The sequence below is a fragment of the Entelurus aequoreus genome, linkage group LG25 (genome assembly GCF_033978785.1).
Source record: "Entelurus aequoreus isolate RoL-2023_Sb linkage group LG25, RoL_Eaeq_v1.1, whole genome shotgun sequence".
Taxonomy (NCBI): Eukaryota; Metazoa; Chordata; class Actinopteri; order Syngnathiformes; family Syngnathidae; genus Entelurus; species Entelurus aequoreus.
The window spans coordinates 15,597,276-15,619,073 of record NC_084755.1 but is presented as its reverse complement, the minus strand read 5'-3'; the positions used below and the strand labels follow the sequence as shown (position 1 = coordinate 15,619,073).

At 43.9% G+C, this 21,798-nt stretch overlaps 1 protein-coding gene across 1 annotated transcript in view; it reads left to right on the top strand.

Moving 5' to 3' along the window:
* The window catches only part of mapk3 (mitogen-activated protein kinase 3), a 39,355-nt gene that overhangs the window by 14,804 nt on the left and 2,753 nt on the right, over positions 1-21,798 (top strand). The window contains exons 3-8 of the mRNA XM_062036777.1: positions 2,525-2,714; positions 12,665-12,781; positions 12,843-12,957; positions 13,025-13,156; positions 19,705-19,814; positions 19,959-20,087. Coding sequence (XP_061892761.1) covers positions 2,525-2,714; positions 12,665-12,781; positions 12,843-12,957; positions 13,025-13,156; positions 19,705-19,814; positions 19,959-20,078 — 784 coding nt within the window. The 3' untranslated portion in view covers positions 20,079-20,087. The remainder of the gene's footprint in view (positions 1-2,524; positions 2,715-12,664; positions 12,782-12,842; positions 12,958-13,024; positions 13,157-19,704; positions 19,815-19,958; positions 20,088-21,798) is intronic.

Genomic DNA, 21,798 nt, shown 5'->3' with positions numbered 1-21,798 from the left:
CCCGGATCACCTGCCTCACCTCCACCCGCGGAGGTCCCTGACGCACGTGACCGGGCCGCCCACGCGTCCAGCACGCCTGCCCATTCGTTTGAGGGGCCGTCTGCGCGGGAAGTACTGTATTTGCCGCATCCGGGACCTGCGAGCAAGCACCCACACACAAGTTCTTCTCCTCCCTCTGCTCTCTTGCTCTGCGCGGTGCCGGTGCTGGGTGCGGGGGGTTCTGTGGAGATAGAACAGAGGGAGAGTCACGTGCGCAGCTCCGTGGTACCGGTGATACCTCCTCCTTCCGCTGCGCGCTCGGTCCGTGCGGTGTGGGTGCCGGTCGCGCCTCGCGGTGCACTGCCAGGTGATCCTCGGCGAGGGTCACCGCTGCTGCCAGGTCTCGGGGCCGGTGATAACGGACCCAGGTTTCCGTCCGCGCAGGGATCTCCCCCAGGAACTTCTCCAAAACCAGCCACTCCATCACCTGGTCGTCTCCCTTCCTCTGCTGAGCCAGCGCGTCGCCGCTTCTTGGAGCTGTTGACCCAGCACAAAAGGGCGGTCCTCCGTCCCCAGGTGCATCGTCCGGAACCAGCGTCTGTGGTCTTCGGCGGTGCACCCGGTCCGGTCCAGCACCGCCCTCCTCAGGTCCGGGAAGTGTACGCGGTAGACCGCCGGTAGGCTGAGTGCCGCTCTCTGCGCCTTCCCCGCTAGCAACGGCAGGAGACGTTTGGCCACGCGCATGCCTCCCCCGTGGCCATAAAAATGTCCAAGAATGCATGGGGGTCCTCCTCCCCCATGCGCTGTATGGCGACGGCCGCTGCTGTTGGCCGTGCCGCTCCCACCCGGTCCGCCAGCGCTTGCAGCGTATGGGGGTCCTCCTCCCCCATGCGCTGTATGGCAACGGCCGCTGCTGTTGGCCGTGCCGCTCCCACCCGGTCCGCCAGCGCTTGCAGGATTTGTCCCTGCTGGGGCCACTTGCGGGAGGACCGCCTCCATCTGTTGGCCGCTGTCACCGCCGCGAGCATGCTCGCAAAATCCGTCATGGGGTTGGCTTCCCTCGTCTCAGGTGGTCCGGCTTGGTTGGGCGCCAAATTGTGGGGGTTGCCCCCCCCCCCCCAGTGGGTTCTTCGGACCACCAAGCATCGACATGACAGTCCGGTTCAGGTTCACAACACAGTTTTATTTTGCAATAAGTCTATGGGTTGCTTTCCAGCAATTGTCTTTTGTCTCTCTCGCTCGCGCTCTTGCTCCAGCTCCACCCACGTCTCTCCTCCCGGTTGCTGCTTATACAGAGCGACAGGTGATTAGATAACAAGGCCCAGGTGGGCCATCTACGCACCTGTCGCTGACTTCGAGGCCAGTCCTGGCACACCCCGTTCCGCTGCAGGCCCGCAGGCCACGCCCCCCTCCACAGTGGGGCTTTGACTTTCCTGAAGTCCAAGATCATCGCCACTGTTTTCTGGGCGTTCAGCTCCAGGTTGTTGAGGCTGCACCAGGACGCCAGCCGGTCCACCTCTCTCCTGTAGGCGGACTCGTCGCCATCCGAGATGAGCCCGATGAGGCTAGTGTAGTCCGCAAACTTGAGCAGCTTTACGGACTGGTGACTGGAGGTGCAGCAGTTTGTATACAGGGCGAAGAGCCACGGGGAAAGTATACAGCCCTGAGGAGTACCAGTGTTGGTGGTTCGACTGTCCGAGACAATCTTCCTCAGCCACAAGTGCTGTCTTTGGTCCGTCAGGAAGTCATTGATCCAACTGCAGAGGGAGTCGGGCACGCTGAGCTTGTAGAGCTTGTCTCCTAGCTGTCCAGGGAGGATGGTGTTGAAGTTTACCTGACATGTTTCGACTGTAATCTGCAGTCTTCTTCAGAAGGGTCACCTGACCACGGTGACGTGTTGCCTATCAGCTGTTCTTATAGGCGTGGCCAACCAGGCAGACCTGTCAAGTCTACCTGGTTGGCTCCCCCCCGCTTGATGATTAATGGAGGAGGGAGTCCCAGGTATGCGAAAGCATGAATGCTCCCTCATCCCGATTGATGGTTTTCTTGGGCCGCTTCCTCAGTTCGATCGCCTCCTTAATCCATCGTTTGAATTTGTTACTTTCTGTCCTGATGATTTTGCCGTTGTCCCGGTCCGTGATGTGGTTATTTATTTTACAATGATCTGATATGGCTGATTTTAAGATTTACAAGATGTACAAGTAACTGTCTTGTTTTTGTGTGAGGTTGAACTGTTGTTTATTTTGTGTTTTTTCATGACCCGCTGTATTGGTTCAGTTATTTCCCTAATGTATGGTAAGGTTATGACCTCTTTGTTCTTTATTTCAGGTTTTTCTTTGGATTTCTTCTTTGTTCTCTTTTCCTTGTTTTTTACTTTACTTCCCCTTTTTTGATGGCCCAGTTTGAGTGGATTTTGATGTTTCTCTTCTTTTTTTCTATCTTGTTCTTCTGTTATGAATATGGTCTGATTTCAAGAAAATTTGAAAAAGTTTTCTGTTTTAAGCTGGTTATTGACCAAGTCTTCCTTGACCAGATTGTCCCCCAGCTACATCGTGCAGACGCTGATGGAGACAGACCTGTACAAGCTGCTCAAGAGCCAGAGGCTGAGCAACGACCACGTCTGCTATTTCCTCTACCAGATCCTGCGAGGACTCAAGTATATCCACTCTGCCAACGTGTTGCACCGGGACCTCAAGCCCTCCAACCTGCTCATCAACACCACTTGTGACCTCAAGGTAGGCCGCTGTTCGCCCTGTACCACGTCACATGACGCCAAACCTTCCAATTGTTGAGGGAATTTTTCCTATTTGATAAAGAAATGTCCAGAAATGGCTACGGTCTTTTAGGTCTTTGTTTGAGATCTCAAAGAACACCAGCTCAGTAGTACCTCAACTTATGAGCTCAATTGGTTCGTAACTCAAACACTTGTATCTCAAATCAAGGCCTTTGGCCCCGCTCAAAACAGTGCAATTTGAACATCTAACATGCCCTTTGAAAAGAAAAACTAACTTTTTTTTCCCGGTAGGAATTGCATGTGAATGTTCTGTGTGCGCAAGCCGCTGATACGCGTGAGTGGAAGTTAAATGTTTAAATGTCCAGGGATTGTAGATTGTATAATGCACAGTCATTGTCAACGGGGAGAAAATTCAGGGAAAACCGGGAATTTGGGGAAAGGGAAATCATGTGTAGTGTTGGATGTATGTGAGGAGTAGTGTGTGTGAATAGTTGGAAGGTCGGAAACGGGGTTAAAAATGGCGCAACATTTGGAGAATAATAGGGCAACGTAGAAGTATGAATACTTCCATTCATTTGATTGGGAATTTCCTGGAAATTTGGTAATTTCAGGAAAACCGGGAATTTTTTAAAAGATTGATACTAGCACATAGGACTGGGCGATATATCGAATATACTCAATGTATCGCGGGTTTGTCTCTGTGCGATATAGAAAATGACTATCGTGATATTCGAGTATACGTTCTCACGCAGTTTCTTTAAGCTGCGGGCATTACACTACAGGCTTTTCTCACTCTCCTTCTTGTCTCTCCTTCTCACAGAGACATAAAACAAGTGCACCTTCTTACATAAGTCACATACTGTCACGCGTGCAACGTCACACGCTCTCACGGAGCAGAGAGGTAGCGGGTAACATTAGCTGTGATTCGAGTGGTAATACAAGAGAGAGAAGGTGCGAATCTGGTAACAAATGAAGGAAGAAGAATTAATTCCCAAGAAAAACAGAACGGGGTCCATCGTCTGGCGGTGGTTTGGCTTCAAGCGGCAAGATGTCGAACAGACAACCGTAATATGTCAAGTGTGCGGCAAAAGCGTTGCTACAAAAGGTAGCAGCACTACCAAACTCGGCATGTCAACATCTCCGTTCGGTGCCACACCCACAAAATGCCCAAGCCACCATTTCCTGATCAACACCGTATGAAAAAAATAGTCAACAACAGAAGGAGATAATGTCCGCAGGAACCTACCACATCGCGAAGCACATACACTATTTGATTTCCTATTATGCAGCTCATTTTTTATTTGACAGTTATTGAAATATCTTGTGTGACATCATACACAAAAGTGCACTTTGTTTGTTTTAAACTATTGTAGTGGCATTCTGTACAAAAAGTGCACTTTAATTTAGTGTTGTTTTGATATGTCATCTTAGTGACATCATGCACAAAAGTGCACTAATAGCTTGTTTTAAAATGTCTGACAATCTTGCACTTTCTGTTTTGGAATGACACAAATGTTTGTGCCACTGCTTAATAACTGTTTAATAAATACAGTTTTGGTAAATTTACTTAGTTGTGATTTCCCTCTCTGCATGAAAGTTTAAAATTAGCATATATTAATGCAGTATGAACAATAATGTTTTAATGTAGACACATAGAATCATCATACTGGTGTGATTATATGCATCAAGTGTTAATTCAAGGCTAAGGCAAAATATCGAGATATATATTGTGTATCGTGACATGGCCTAAAAATATAGAGATATTAATAAAAGGCCATATCGCCCAGCCCTACTAGCACAATTGTCCTAGATCAGGGGTCGGTAACCTGCGGCTCTGGAGCCGCATGCTTTGACCACTCTGATGCGGCTCAGCTGCATACTTGCTGACCCTCCCGATTTTCCCAGCATACTTGCTGACCCTCCCGATTTTCCCAGGAGACTTATGGATCTCAGTGCCTCTCCTAGAGATCTCCTGGGGCAAATATTCTCCGATTTACACCCTAACAACTAAATTAAGGGCGTGCCCAAATGGCACTGTATTTATTGTCCTCTATAGCCTGTACAAACAGCGTGCCAGCCCGGCCACATGTTGTATGTAGCTTTTACTTGCACACGTAGGAGACAGCAAGGCATACTTGGTCAACAGCCACACAGCTTACACTGACGGTGACCATATAAAACAACTTTAACACTGTTTTGTTACAAATATGCGCCACACTGTGAACCCACACCAAAAAAGAATGACAAACACATTTCTGGAGAACCTCCGCACCGTAACACAACATAAACACAACACAACAAATACCCAGAATCCCATGCAGCCCTAACTCTTCCAGTCTACATTATACACCCCCCTCCCCCTCCGTGCGTCGGTTGAGGTGGGCGGGGTTTGGTGGTAGCGGGGTGTATAATGTAGACCGGAAGAGTTAGGGCTGCATGGGATTCAGGGTATTTGTTTTGTTGTGTTTATGTTGTGTTACAGTGCGGATGTTCTCCAGAAATGTGTTTGTCATTCTTTTTTGGTGTGGGTTCACAGTGTGGCGCATATTTGTAACGTAACAGTGTTAAAGTTGTTTTATATGGCCACCGTCAGTGTAAGCTGTGTGGCTGTTAAGCAAGTATGCCTTGCTGTCACTTACGTGTGCAAGCAGAAGCTGCATTCAACATGTGGCCGAGCAGGTACGCTGTTTGAGCAGGCTGTAGAGGGCGCTAAAAGCAGTGCCATCACGGCCTGAATTTCGGGAGTCTCCCGGAAAAATTGGGAGGGTTGGCAAGTATGACGCTATCAAGCGCCATTCCTTTAACCCTTGTGTGGTGTTCATATTGTTGCATTTTGTGGCTTTTAATGCCTCACAATCAAACATTTTTATGTTAAAATACTGACTTATCCCAAAAAACACCTGTAATGAAGTGCTTCGAGAGGCTGGTAAAGGAATACATTGTCTCCAGACTTCCCCCCACATTCGACCCATACCAGTTTGCTTATCGCCCTAACCGCTCCACAGAGGACGCCATCTCCTCTGCACTCCACCTGAGCTTAGCACATCTGGAAGGAAAGGACACACACGTGCGGATGTTGTTTCTGGACTTCAGCTCAGCATTCAACACCATCCTCCTGCAGCACTTGGTGAGCAAACTGGCCCCCCTTGGATTCAGTACCCCCCTATGCAACTGGCTGCTTGACTTCCTCACAGACAGACCCCAGTCTGTGAGAGTGGGCGACAACACCTCCAGTGCCATCTCCGGCGACCCCCAGGGCTGCGTCCTGAGTCCGCTGCTGTTCACGTTGATGACCCATTACTGCTGCGCCAGGTCCACTGCTAACCACATTGTGAAGTATGCGGACGACACGACAGTAGTGGGCCTCATCCGTGACAACAACGACATGGACTACAGGGAGGAGGTGAAACATCTGGTTGACTGGTGCAGAACCAACAACCTGGTCCTGAACGTCGACAAGACCAAGGAGATCATTGTCGACTTCAGGAAGCACCAGTCCAGCCACGCTCCACTCTTCATCAACGGCACAGCGGTGGAGATGGTGAGCAGCACCAAGTTCCTGGAGGTGCAGATAACTGACAATATGACCTGGTCCCTGCACACTTGTAAAAAGAGCTCAGCAGCGCATGCACTTTTTGCGTGGGATGAAAAGAGCACAGCTCCCTCCCCCCATTCTCACCACATTCTACAGAGGCACTATAGAGAGCCTGCTGACCAACAGCATCTCTGTCTGGACTGGAGCCTGCAGTGCCTCAAACTGGAAGTCTCTCCAGAGAGTGGTGAGGACGGCGGAAAAGATCATCAGGATTCCTCTTCCTCCTATACAGGAGATCGCAAAAAGCCGCTGCCTGACCAGGGCTCAGAAAATCTGCAGAGACTCCTCCCACCCCCACCAAGGACTGTTTTCACTGCTGGACTCTGGAAAGAGGTCCGCAGCCTCCGTAGCAGAACCTCCAGGTTCTGTAACAGCTTCTTCCCTCAGGCCGTAAGCATCATAATAATCCCCTCAACTCCCCCCCAAAATGGATGAACTCGCTGGAATATAAAGACAATATAACATACATCCATAAACGTGGATGATAATGCAAAAGTGCAATAAATTTATCTTTACAGTAATCTATTTATTTACATCTGCACCTTATTGCTTTTTTATCCTGCACTGCCTACCAGCTAATGCAACGAAATTTCGTTTTTATCTGTACTGTAAAGTTCAAATTTGAACGACAATAAAAAGTAAGTCTAAGTCTAAGACCCACAAACACTGGCTGAGTAACAACAATATGAACGTTGCATGGAAATTTCTCTGCCAGTTTCTGCATCCCACAGAGATTCTTCTTTTGTGTTTCTGCACCTGCGCTTCCCACACAATGGTTGCAACATTGTTTGTCAACACTTTTTGCGCTCATTTTGTCGCACATTTGACCCTCTGATGTTCTGTGTACCTACACTCTGTCCTCCCCGTCTAGGCCTGCTGTGTGTGAGTGTGTGAGTGTGTGAGTGTGTGTGTGTGTGTGTGTGTGTGTGTGTGTGTGTGTGTGTGTGTGTGTGTGTGCGTGCGCGTGCGCGTGCACGCGCACGGTACACAGAACATCAATTTCCACACTTCTATTAGCCCCGGGTCCAGTGGACCCCGGACATCTTGTATGTAATAGAAATGTGTAGGGGGGGTGTATGATGTGTGTTCATTAAATATGTATTCTGATATATGTTCTTCACAGAAAATGAGCCAAAGCCAGTGAGTCTCAGTTTGAAAAATTAATTAATTGTGTCATTTTTCTTTTGATAAAAATCGAAAACGGGTCCCACAGACCCGAACACCACACAAGGGTTAAAACTCACGGGCCGCACTAACATTTAATATTCATATTAAGGTGCGGGCCGGGGCGTGTGTCTGAGACCCCTGGTTAAAACATAGCACAAAGCAAAAAAGCTCTGTATGCAGTGTTATTTCATTTTAAATTTTCAAAAGAGTTTTGTGGCTCCCATTGTTTTCTTTAATTTGTGAAACTTCTCAAAATGGCTCTTTGAGTGGTAAAGGTTGCCGACCCCTGTCCTGGATGATATGAATGGGTTGGTGTTGGAATTTTTGGAATCGGTTGAAAAATGTTGACATAGCAACAGTTTGAATTGACAATAGGTATTTCGAAATGTCCTGGAATTTCAGGAAAACTGTGAATTTGTCCATCCATTGATTGATTGATTGAGACTTTTATTAGTAGGTTGCACAGTGAAGTACATATTCCGTACAATTGACCACTAAATGGTAACACCCGAATAAGTTTTTCAACTTGTTTAAGTCGGGGTCCACTTAAATTGATTCATGATACAGATATATACTATCAGATATATACTATCATCATAATACAGTCATCACACAAGATAATCACATTGAATTATTTACATTATTTACAATCCGGGGTGTGGATGCATCCATTTCTACCTCTTATTCCCTTCGGGGTTGCGGGGGGCGCTGGAGCCTATCTCAGCTACAATCGGGCGGAAGGCGGGGTACACCCTGGACAAGTCGCCACCTCATCGCAGGGCCAACACAGATAGACAGACAACATTCACACTCACATTCACACACTAGGGCCAATTTAGTGTTGCCAATCAACCTATCCCCAGGTGCATGTCTTTGGAGGTGGGAGGAAGCCGGAGTACCCGGAGGGAACCCATGCAGTCACGGGGAGAACATGCAAACTCCACACAGAAAGATCCCGAGCGCAGGATCGAACCCAGGACCTTCGTATTGTGTGGCAGACGCACTAGCCCCCTCTACCACCGTACTGAAAACAAAATAGGAACATTTGTTGTCCCCCGAATGTTTTGAAGGTGGAATGGTTGGAATTGGTTGTAAAAAGGGGACTGTGAAAACTTTTCAGGGAAAGGTGAAAATAGGGCTTTGGTAAATCAGGAATTCCTAAAAAAAAAATTTAACTTTGAAAATGGTAGTTTGATTGTCCAAGGTGAGAGGAGTGTGTTGATGGTAGGGCAGTCTTATCGGTTGAGAAATGTTGGAATTGTGGAAGTTTAAAAAAATGGTCCATTCATTTTCAATGGAAAAATGGCCCAGAAAATCAGGAATTCTGGGTAATCTGCGATGTATTTTTAAATGTTTTTGGGGAACTCACGATTCCCAGTCGAGCCCAACGTTCTGATGCTGAAACAGTTCCAAACAGATGAAAACTGTGGGCTGTAGAGTAATGATACTAAATTATTTTTTGGTGTAGAAAAACGTGATAAAGCTTGAAAGTGTCCATGTTGCAGGTTGTGAGGTGGTTTCATTTAGTTGAGAAGGTATGAAGAGCAGATACTTGAGTGTCACTCCTAACGATGGCATGGATGAAGACTGGGCCTCCATCTGTCGTGTGTTGCTCGTGTGAGCTCCCATTAGCCAAACTTCAAGCTGGGATTAAGCCATCATGTGGGAGGAGAACAAAAGCAGCACAAAAATACATTCAGTCCTCTAGCGTAAATCTCCATGAGCAGTGTTGCACTATGCATTGATCCGAATGGTACTCATTTACACAGCAAATTATTTCAGATATTCATATTTTATTCCTTGCACCATGTATTGCTTCCAATCGTACTCATTTACACAGCAAATTAGTAATATATTCATAGTGTATTCCTTGCACCATGCATTGCTACTAATCATACTCATCCACACAGCAAATTAGTTATCTATTCATATTTTATTCCTTGCACCATAGCTACTAATCATACTCATCAACACAGCAAATTAGTTATATATTCATATTTTATTCCACGCACCATGCATTGCTACTAATCATACTCATCAACTCAGCAAATGAATTATATATTCATATTTTATTCCTTGCACCATGCATTGCTACTAATCATACTCATCCACACAGCAAATTAGTTATATATTCATATTTTATTCCTTGCATCATTTATTGCTACTAATCATACTCATCCACACAGCAAATGAGTTGTAAATTCATATTTTAATCCTTGTACCATAGCTACTAATCATACTCATCCACACAGCAAATTAGTTATATATTCATATTTATTCCTTACACCATAGCTACTAATATACTCATCCACACAGCAGATGTATTATATATTCATGTTATTCCTTGCACCCTGCATTGCTACTAATCATACTCATACACACAACAAATTAATTATATATTCATATTTTATTCCTTGCACCATGCATTGCTACTAATCATACTCATCCACATAGGAAATTAATTATATATTCATATTTTATTCCTTGCACCATGTATTGCTACTAATCATACTCATCCTCATCCACACAGCAAATTAGTTATATATTCATATTTGATTCCTTGCACCATGCATTACTACTAATCATACTCATCAACACAGCAAATTAGTTATAGATTCATATTTTATTCCATGCACCATGCATTGCTACTAATCATACTCATCCACATCCATCCGTCCATTTTCAACCGCTTAGCAAAATAATTATATATTCATATTTTATTCCTTACACCATGCATTGCTACTAATCATACTCATCCACACAGCAAATTAGTTATATATTCATGTTTGGCGTGGCGAAGTTGGGAGAGTGGCCGTGCCAGCAATCTGAGGGTTACTGGTTCAATCCCCACCTTCTACCATCCTAGTCACGTCCGTTGTGTCCTTGGGCAAGACACTTCACCCTTGCTCCTGATGAGTCCTGGTTAGCGCCTTGCATGGCAGCTCCCGCCATCAGTGTGTGAATGTGTGTGTGAATGGGTGAATGTGGAAATACTGTCAAAGCGCTTTGGGCTCCTTAAAAAGGGGTAGAAAAGCGCTATACAAGTACAACCCATTTACCATTTACCATTTTATTCCTTGTACCATGCATTGCTACTAATCATACGTATCTACACAGTAAATTGGTTTTATATTCATATTTTCTTCCTTGCACCATGCATTGCTACTAATCATACTCATCCACACAGCAAATTAGTTATATATTCATATTTTATTCCTTGCACCATGCATTGCTACTAATCATACTCATACACACAGCAAATTAGTTATATATTCATATTTTATTCCTTGCACCATTGTTACTAATCATACTCATCCACACAGCAAATTAGTTATATATTCATGTTTTATTCCTTGCACCATGCATTGTTACTAATCATACTCATCCACACTGCAAATTAGTTATGTATTCATATTTTATTCCTTGCACCATGCATTGCTACTAATCATACTTATCTACACAGTAAATTGGTTTTGTGTTCATATTTTATTCCACGCACCATGCATTGCTACTAATCATACTCATCCACATAGCAAATTAGTTATATATTCATATTTTATTCCTTGCACCATGCACTGTTACTAATCATACAGCAAATTTGTTATATTTTAATATTTTATTCCTTGCACCATTGCTACTAATCATACTCATCCACACAGCAAATTTGTTATATATTCATATTTTATTCCTTGCTCCATGCATTGCTGCTAATCATACTCATCCACACAACAAATTAGTTAGATATTCATATTTTTTCTTTGCACCATTGCTACTAATCATACTCATCCACACAGCAAATTAGTTATACAGTATCTTCATTTTTTATTCCGTGGGCTTTAGTTTGTTCTTTTTTTCTTTCTTTCCTTCTTGCTGCTTAGGGCGCAGGGTGACAAGTCCTGCTTCTTCCCGCTCCTTATGGACGCTCCAGCAAAATGTGTGCTTGGGAAGTTTTGACATGTTTCCAATAAATTCAAAATACAAAAAATCAAATGGAATATTTTATATATCCGCAGTTCTACTTGTAATATTTATCTCCTTGACATGTCAAAGTTACGGACTAAATTGTGATGTTTTCAGTGATTTGCTTGTCCCAAAAGTAGAAAAGGATTCCTGACGCACAAGCAAGAACAAAACAAGCATCTTAATAGCACCTCAACTCATGAGCAACTCATTGGTTCCAGGGGCTTGTAACTCAAAACACATGTATCTCAAATCAACGTCACCCATTGAAATGATTTAATTTAATCAGGCCGACCAAAACAGCACAATTTCAACATCCGACATGCCTTTTATAAATACAAACTTTTAGATTAGAATTGCTATTTGAAAAACAACACGATGAAAGAAATGGATGTCGTTCACATTTTAACCGATACGGTACCAATTTTTGGTACTTTGGTGTGTAAATATGAATATTTTTGCAGATAAAATACAAAATGTATTTGCAGCATTTAAAAATCAGCAACCTTTTGCCTTAGTCAGTAAATATATCAATATATGGTGGAGATTTACCCAAAGAGCTTTGTGCCAGCCCACCATTTTTATTCAGTTGTAGTCAATAAGTTCCTTCTTTGTCTCCTCTTGTTGTGGGGCAGACTGGCTCATACATGCACATGCAACCTCCGCTGTTGCCGTCTCTTATACAAAGTAGCTTACACTTCTAACGTATATATGTCAGTAGACTCACTCTGGAAGCGCTTAAAACTACTGGTACAACAAAGATGGCGAGGAGAAGATGTAGTCAAAGTCGAGGCACGTAAGTAAGAGCGCCCACAAAAAGAGAGGATTGGAAAGCGTATTGAAGATGGTCTATAGAACATCATCAGTGCAACATTTGAAGCACAATGACATGTTCTGTAGAGCACCAGGAAGTGTTTACATGTAGAAAATTATGACCTTTTAAACACACAGACAAGGGAAAGACGTCTTGTCTCACTTAAAGATTGTGGATCAAATGTTTCCTTGACAGCATAAAGTGTTTACATGTAAAAAATAATCAGATTATGACCTTTTAAAAGACCCAGACAAGGGAAAGACGTCTTGTCTCACTTCAAGATTGTGGATCACATGTTTCCTTGACAGCATAACACAAATGTCAAAGTAGTGGTACGTTAAGTACAGTGTTGATTGACTTTGTTCCACAGCGCTGTGAAGGATTCTAAATATGATACAAAGATTGTTGTCCTCAGATTTGTGACTTCGGCCTGGCGAGGATCGCCGACCCCGAGCACGACCACACAGGATTCTTGACCGAGTACGTGGCCACGCGTTGGTACAGGGCTCCAGAAATCATGCTCAACTCCAAGGTTGGTGTGTGTGTGTCCTCCTGGTGTTGTCAACCTGCTGACTGGGTGCTGTGTACCTCAGGGTTACTCCAAGTCTATTGACATCTGGTCAGTGGGCTGCATCTTGGCTGAGATGCTCTCCAATAAGCCCATCTTCCCTGGGAAACACTACCTGGACCAGCTTAACCACATTCTGGGTGAGCGTAGGGTCCTGGTGCGGGAAAGTTGACACCTAAAGTGGATTGTGACTCCTTCTCTATGCAGGCGTCCTTGGCTCTCCATCCCAAGAAGATCTCAACTGCATCATTAATATGAAAGCCAGGAACTATCTGCAGTCCCTCCCTGAAAAGCCCAAGATCCCATGGGAGAAGCTTTTCTACAAGGCAGACTGTAAAGGTAGAGGAACTTGGTGTAGGATTGGAAAATAATGTGGGAGCAAAGTGGAAAATACCCTCTTTTCCAAATTATAAAGGCACTGGTATATAAGCCACACCCACTCAATTTTAGAAGACGGAAACATTTTCCATATATTAGCCGCACCGGACTATGTACGGATGTATACGTTGTGAAATGAGTTATTTACACAGAAATATTCTATAAATGTTTTTACATACCTTAATGGTTTTCAAACGGTGTCTGTAACACGGCAGTATAACGGATGATCAAACAAAACAGAAGTCATTGTCATGGATCCACTAGCTGTGCAAGCTAGCTCTCCAATCAGCTAAACAGACTCAATAACTCCACAGTGACATTTTGGAGAATTTACAAAACCGAATCAAAAACAAAGAATGCCATTGTAAGTTAATAATACCAACACAGACACTCGTAAACCTGTTAGCATATTAGCTAATTCTTACAACGCTGGCTTGATTACATTAAGATAGCACATACAAATATGCATGAAAACACTCCGATAGACATCACACATGGGACGCTTTAGTAAGTAAGAATTGTTTTAGATATATTGTAACTTACAAAAGTTGCTTTGGGCGATGAATAAAGAATCCATACGAGTAGTAAAGCTATGGATGGCTGGAGGACCAAACGGCACTTGTACTTCCGGTTCATAGCTAAACAGAAAGACACTGCAGCACATGCAGTGAGCAAACTCATCCAAATGATGGCGCCCTAGCACATACACCATTTAAGTGTCTTTGCTTGTTTTTTGAAAACTATTCGCATTTTGGCCGTCAGCGAACAAAAATCCATAAATTAGCTGCACAGTTTTATAAGACGCAGGATTCAAAGCATAGGAAACATGTAGCGGCTTATAGTCCAGTATTTAGGGTAGATACAATGTAATTTCAACACTAGAGCCTCAGGAATTAGGAACAAGGAGTACACTTGTATTGATACCTACTGCTGACATATGCACTTCAGTTGTACTTTGGCCATGTTAGGTCTTCCCGGGCCCACACAGTTATACATTACTTTCTGTAATCCTGAACATGAACAAACAGAAACCATCAAATAACAAGAAAAAGCATAGTTCACATATTTGCACTGCTGCTGTTGAATTGTGCTCCTTCACAAAGAACTGAACATTATGATTGTTTGCTTATTACGTGACTAACAACACATTTTAAAGTAATGAACACACAGAAACCATTAAATAACAACAAAATAGTTCACATAGTTGTGCTGCTGCTGTTGAATTGTGCTCCTTCACAAAGAACTGAAGAGATCACCTAAATAATTTACTTAAATAGTTTACTTATTACGTGACTAACAACACATTTTAAAGTAATACATATCTACCAGAACAGATAACAGTAAAGGGTTAAGTATTGTTCTTTAGTTGATCTAATGCAGACATTTTCAAACGGGGGTCCACAGTTTTTCCATAAATGTAAACGTCTTTAAATCCACATTACATTGATCCAATGTGCTGTGGCATGCTACCCTACTCACTCTAATTTGCAGCTAGCAATAGCTAGGTTAATTATTTTCATTAAAGGCCTACTGAAATGAATTTTTTTTATTTAAACGGGGATAGCAGATCTATTCTATGTGTCATACTTGATCATTTCGCGATATTGCCATATTTTTGCTGAAAGGATTTAGTATAGAACAACGACGATAAAGATTGCAACTTTTGGTATCTGATAAAAAAAAGGCTTGCCCCTACCGGAAGTAGCGTGACGTAGTCAGTTGAACATATACGCAAAGTTCCCTATTGTTTACAATGATGGCCGCATGAAGTGAGAGAGATTCGGACCGAGAAAGCGACAATTTCCCCATTAATTTGAGCGAGGATGAAAGATTTGTGGATGAGTAAAGTGCAAGTGAAGGACTAGTGGGGAGTTGAAGCTATTCAGATAGGGAAGATGCTGTGAGAGCCGGGGGTGACCTGATATTCAGCTGGGAATGACTACAACAGTAAATAAACACAAGACATATATATACTCTTATTAGCCACAACACAACCAGGCTTATATTTAACATGCCACAAATTAATCCTGCATAAAAACACCTGCGTGTTTGTTATGCTAGCTCCTAGCTCCTCTGCTAGCTCCTAGCTCCATAGAACACGCCAATACAATTCAAACACCTGATCAACACACACAATCACTCAGCCCAAAAGACCGTTCACCTAACCCAAGGTTCATAAAGCTTATATATTTTTAAAAAGTTACGTACGTGACGTGCACGTACGGTACGGTACGTGTTATGCTAGCTCCTAGCTCCTATGCTAGCTCCTAGCTCCATAGAACACGCCAATACAATTCAAACACCTGATCAACACACACAATCACTCAGCCCAAAAGACCGTTCACCTAACCCAAGGTTCATAAAGCTTATATATTTTTAAAAAGTTACGTACGTGACGCGCACGTACGGTACAGTACGTGTTATGCTAGCTCCTAGCTCCTATGCTAGCTCCTAGCTCCATAGAACACGCCAATACAATTCAAACACCTGATCAACACACACAATCACTCAGCCCAAAAGACCGTTCACCTAACCCAAGGTTCATAAAGCTTATATATTTTTAAAAAGTTACGTACGTGACGCGCACGTACGGTACGGTACGTGTTATGCTAGCTCCTAGCTCCTATGCTAGCTCCTAGCTCCATAGAACACGCCAATACAATTCAAACACCTGATCAACACACACAATCACTCAGCCCAAAAGACCGTTCACCTAACCCAAGCTTCATAAAGCTTATATATTTTAAAAAAGTTACGTACATACGCAAAAAAAAGTTGCGCACATACGGTCAAGCGAACAAATGTTTAGAAGCCAAAGCTGCATACTCACAGTAGCACGGCTGCGTCTTTGTCATCCAAATCAAAGTAATCCTGGTAAGAGTCTGTGTTGTCCCAGTTCTCTACAGGCGTCTGTGTATCAAGTCAAAAGTCCTCCTGGTTAGAGTCTCTGTTATCCGAATTCTTCCATCTTGACTGCATCTTTCGGGAATGTAAACAAAGAAGCGCCGGCTGTGTACTGTTGTGGCTGACTACGTTCGAAAAATACGTCCATTTCGCACCGACAACTTTCTTCTTTGCTTGCTCAGCTTCCTTCTTCATAATGCAATGAACATGATTGAAACAGATTCACGAACACAGATGTCCAGAATACTGTGGAATTATGAAATGAAAACAGAGCTTTTTCGTATTGGCTTCAATGTGGAAGGCATACCCGTGTTCGCCGGTCTACGTCACGCGCATACGTCATCCTCAGAGGCGTTTCGAACCGGAAGTTTAGCGGCAAATTTAAAATGTCACTTTATAAGTTAACCCGGCCGTATTGGCATGTGTTATAATGTTAAGATTTCATCATTGATATATAAACTATCAGACTGCGTGGTCGGTAGTAGTGGGTTTCAGTAGGCCTTTAAGGATTAGTGCTCTTATTGTCAGCTAGCAATTAGTAGTGCTAGCTGTCAGCTAGCGATTGGCGTGTTTGTTGCCAGCTAGCGAGTAGCACGTCCTAGTTGCCAGCTAGTGAGTAGCACTTTCTTTGCCAGTTTGCAAGTAGCTTTTTGGTTGCCAGCTAGCAAGTAGCGCATCCTAGTTGCCAGCTAGTGAGTAGCCCTTTCTTTGCCAGCTTGCAAGTAGCTTTTTGGTTGCGGGCTAGCAAGTAGCGCGTCCTGGTTGCCAGCTAGCGAGTAGCGCTCTGGTTGCCAGTAGTGAGTAGCTTTTTGGTTGCCAGCTAGTGAGTAACGCTCTGGTTGCCAGTTAGTGAGTAGCGTCTTTTTTGCCAGCTTGCAAGTAGCTTTTTGGTTGCCAGCTAGCAAGTAGCGCGTCCTGGTTGCCAGCTAGCGAGTAGCGCGTCCTGGTTAAATAATGATAAATGGGTTATACTTGTATAGCGCTTTTCTACCTTCAAGGTACTCAAAGCGCTTTGACAGTATTTCCACATTCACCCATTCACACACACATTCACACACTGATGGCGGGAGCTGCCATGCAAGGCGCTAACCAGCAGCCATCAGGAGCAAGGGTGAAGTGTCTTGCCCAAGGACACAACGGACGTGACTAGGATGGTAGAAGGTGGGGATTGAACCCCAGTAACCAGCAACCCTCCGATTGCTGGCTCGGTCACTCTACCAACTTCGCCAGTGAGTAGCATCTTTTTTGCCAGCTTGCAAGTAGCTTTTTGCTTGCCAGATAGTGAGTGGCACGTTTTTTGCCAGCTAGCAAGTAGAACCAGCATTTGTTCTTTATTTGTATGAATGCTGAGAATATATAAGAGATACAGATATATATTATTAGAAATACCAAACCACTGCTGTGATCTACCACTATCCAAACATTATCAGGACATTCATGCTTCTATTTTATTTTTAAATTTTTAATTCTTGATTTCCCCAAATGTTTCATTTTATCCTAAAGGCCTACTGAAATGAAATGTTCTTATTTAAACGGGGATAGCAGATGGGGATGGCGTGGCGAAGTTGGTAGAGTGGCCGTGCCAGCAATCGGAGGGTTGCTGGTTACTGGGGTTCAATCCCCACCTTTTACCATCCTAGTCACGTCCGTTGTGTCCTTGGGCAAGACACTTCACCCTTGCTCCTGACGGCTGCTGGTTAGCGCCTTGCATGGCAGCTCCCGCCATCAGTGTGTGAATGTGTGTGTGAATGGGTGAATGTGGAAATACTGTCAAAGCGCTTTGAGTACCTTGAAGGTAGAAAAGCGCTATACAAGTATAACCCATTTATCATTTATTTATCATTCATCCATTCTATGTGTCATACTTGATCATTTCGCGATATTGCCATATTTTTGCTGAAAGGATTTAGTACAGAACATCGACGATAAAGTTTGCAACTTTTGGTCGCTGATAAAAAAAAGCCTTGCCTGTACCTGAAGTAGCGTGACGTCGCAGGTTGAAGGGCTCCTCACATTTCCCCATTGTTTACACCAAAGCGACGATTACCCCATTAATTTGAGCGAGGATGAAAGATTTGTGGATGAGGAACGTGAGAGTGAAGGACTAGAGTGCAGTGCAGGACGTATCTTTTTTCGCTCTGACCGTAACTTAGGTACAAGGGCTCATTGGATTCCACACTTTCTCCTTTTTCTATTGTGGATCACGGATTTGTATTTTAAACCACCTCGGGTACTATATCCTCTTGAAAATGAGAGTCGAGAACGCGAAATGGACATTCACAGTGACTTTTATCTCCACGACAATACATCGGCGAAGCTAGCTACGGAGCTAACGGGATAGCATCGTGCTTAAATGCAGATAGAAACAAAAGAAATAAGCCCCTGACTGGAAGGATTCTCAACAATACTACCAAACCCTGGACCTGTAACTACACGGTTAATGCTGTACCGCCTGGCAAAGCCTAGCAATGCTGTTGCTAACGACGCCATTGAAGCTAACTTAGCTACGGGACCTCGACAGAGCTATGCTAAAAACATTAGCTATCCACCTACGCCAGCCCTCATCTGCTAATCAACACCCGTGCTTACCTGCGTTCCAGTGATCGACGGCGCGACGAAGGACTTCACCCGATCATCGATGCGGTCGGCGGCTAGCGTCGGATAGCGCGTCTGCTATCCAACTCAAAGTCCTCCTGGTTGTGTTGCTGCAGCCAGCCGCTAATACACCGATCCCACCTACAGCTTTCTTCTTTGCAGTCTCCATTGTTCATTAAACAAATTGCAAAAGATTCACCAACACAGATGTCCAGAATACTGTGGAATTTTGAGATAAAAACAAAGCTGTTTGTATTGGGATACAATGTGTCCCAATACTTCCGCTTCAACCACTGACGTCACGCGCAAACATCATCATACCTAGATGTTTTCAACCGGAAGTTTCCCGGGAAATTTAAAATTGCACTTTATAAGTTAACCCGGCCGTATTGGCATGTGTTGCAATGTTAAGATTTCATCATTGATATATAAACTATCAGACTGTGTGGACGGTAGTAGTGGGTTTCAGTAGGCCTTTATCCTCACACTTACTCTCTACTAGAAAGTGTTACTACTACCACATTTCTCAGCCGATTTAAACCGTTCCAAAGTCTAACCGCTCTTTGCCAATGTTGGTCAACTGCTAGCTTGATAATGTTTTTATGGTAACATTAGCATGCTAACTTATAGAAGAAATATTGCAGGTATACACCTCAGGGTCATATAACTTGATACTTGACCCATGTTAACTGTTAGCATGCTAACGCTAGCATGCTAGCTTTTTTTTGGCTAACTTGCAGGTATTCACTTCCGAATCATTTAACTTGGTACTACTTGACACATGCTAACTGTGACATAATTTTTTGAGCTCATTTTGGAGTCATACAATTCTATCTGGCTAGTGCGCTACCTGTTAGCGTCTCAGCTTTTCAGCATTCACACGCAGTTTCTCCCCAAATGGAATATTGTTATTGTTGTATATGTGGCCTCCACTGTTGGGACTAGCATCATTATGTTACAGAACATGCATTTATTTTCATATCGTATTTCTCCTGTCACTTGTTGTGCAGCTCTGGACCTGCTGGGCCGCATGTTGACCTTTAACCCCAACAAGCGTATCAGCGTTGAGGAGGCGCTGGCCCACCCTTATCTGGAGCAGTACTACGACCCCACAGATGAGGTGTGGTGCTTCATGTTACTTATTAGTCTTTGACACCTTCATGTTGATCCCATCTCAGAAGGTTATGTAAAGCCATGGAATTATCAGCCCTGTATCGGACCAATCCAAGTTGTAAACACCAAGACTTGTTCTTGTGTTTTGTAGCCAGTGGCAGAAGAGCCATTCACCTTCTCCATGGAGCTGGATGATCTTCCCAAGGAGAAGCTGAAGGAACTCATCTTTGAGGAGACTGCTCGCTTCCAGGAAAACTACCAGGGCTCCTGAGAGATACAGGTACAATGTGACACCAATGATGTATCGTCATGATGGTCCATGATGCAATGGTCCTGTCTGAAAAGGTTATCAGTATCGACTGTGAGGCTCTGCTTTCATTTATATCCAACTTCATACGGCCTTCTTTCTTAGACACACCTGTCACACTTAAGGCCCGGGTGCCAAATCATCATTTTATTGTGGCCCGCCATATCATTTAATGTGGCCTACAATGTAATTTTGTGTGGCCCACCACTATTCTAATGTGGCACGCCACATCTTTTTAAAATGGCCCGCCACTTCATTTTATTGTGGCACGTCCCTCCAATTTATCGTGGCTCGCCACCCATTTTAATGTGGCAGGCCACACTGAATCAGGGGGCGGGCCACACTGAATCAGGGGGCGGGCCACACTGAATCAGGGGGCGGGCCACACTGAATCAGGGGGCGGGCCACATCATTTTATTGTGGACTGTCCCATGTTTGTTTACAATAAGACCAGGGGAGGTTTATGAGTGGCCGTGCCAGCAACTTGAGGGTTCCAGGTTCGATTCCCACTTCCGCCATCCTAGTCACTTCCGTTGTGTCCTTGGGCAAGACACTTTACCCACTTGCTCCCAGTGCCACCGACACTGGTTTAAATGTAACTTAGATATTGGGTTTCACTATGTAAAGCGCTTTGAGTCACTAGAGAAAAGCACTATATAAATATAATTCACATAAATATTCACATGAGAGCACTGAACAAGGGAAGTTAACCACCTTGGACACTACATGTTATTAAATGTGTTATTGGTGCTAATATCTGATTTATTGATATGACCTGAGAAGTACAAAACCAGTGAAGTTGGCACGTTGTGTAAATCGTAAATAAATACAGAATACAATGATTTGCAAATCCTATTCAATGAATAGACTGCAAATACAAGATACTTAACGTTGGAACTGGTAAACTTTATTTTTGCAAATATTAGCTCATTTAGAATTTGATGCCTGCAACATGTTTAAAAAAAGCTGGCACAAGTGGCAAAAAAAACTGAGAAAGTTTAGGAATGCTCATCAAACACTTATTTGGAACTTCCCACAGGTGAACAGGCTGATTGGGTATAAAAGCAGCTTCCATTAAATGCTCAGTCATTCAACAAACAAGGATGGTGCGAGGGTCACCACTTTGTCAACACATGTGTGAGCAAATTGTCCAACAGTTTAAGAACAAAATTTCTCAACCAGCTATTGCAAGGAATTTAGGGATTTCACCATCTACGGTGCGTAATATCATCAAAAGGTTCATAGAATCTTGAGAAATCACTGCAGGTAAGCAGCATGCCCGTGACCTTCGATCCCTCAGGCGGTACTGCATCAACAAACGACACCAGTGTGTAAAGGATATCACCACATGGGCTCAGGAACACTTCAGAAAACCACTGTCAGTAACTACAGTTTGTCGCTACATCTGTAAGTGCAAGTTAAAAGTCTACTATGCCAAGCCAAAGCCATTTATCAACAACACCCAGAAACTCTGCCGGCTTTGCTGCGCCCGAGCTCATCTAGGATGGACTGATGCAAAGTGGAAAAGTGTTCTGTGGTCTGACGAGTGCACATTTCAAATTGTTTTTGGAAACTGTGGACGTTTTGTCGTCCGGACCAAAGAGGAAAAGAACCATCCGGATTGTTCTAGGCACAAAGTTCAAAAGCCAGCATCTGTGAGGGTATGGGGGTGTATTTGTGCCCA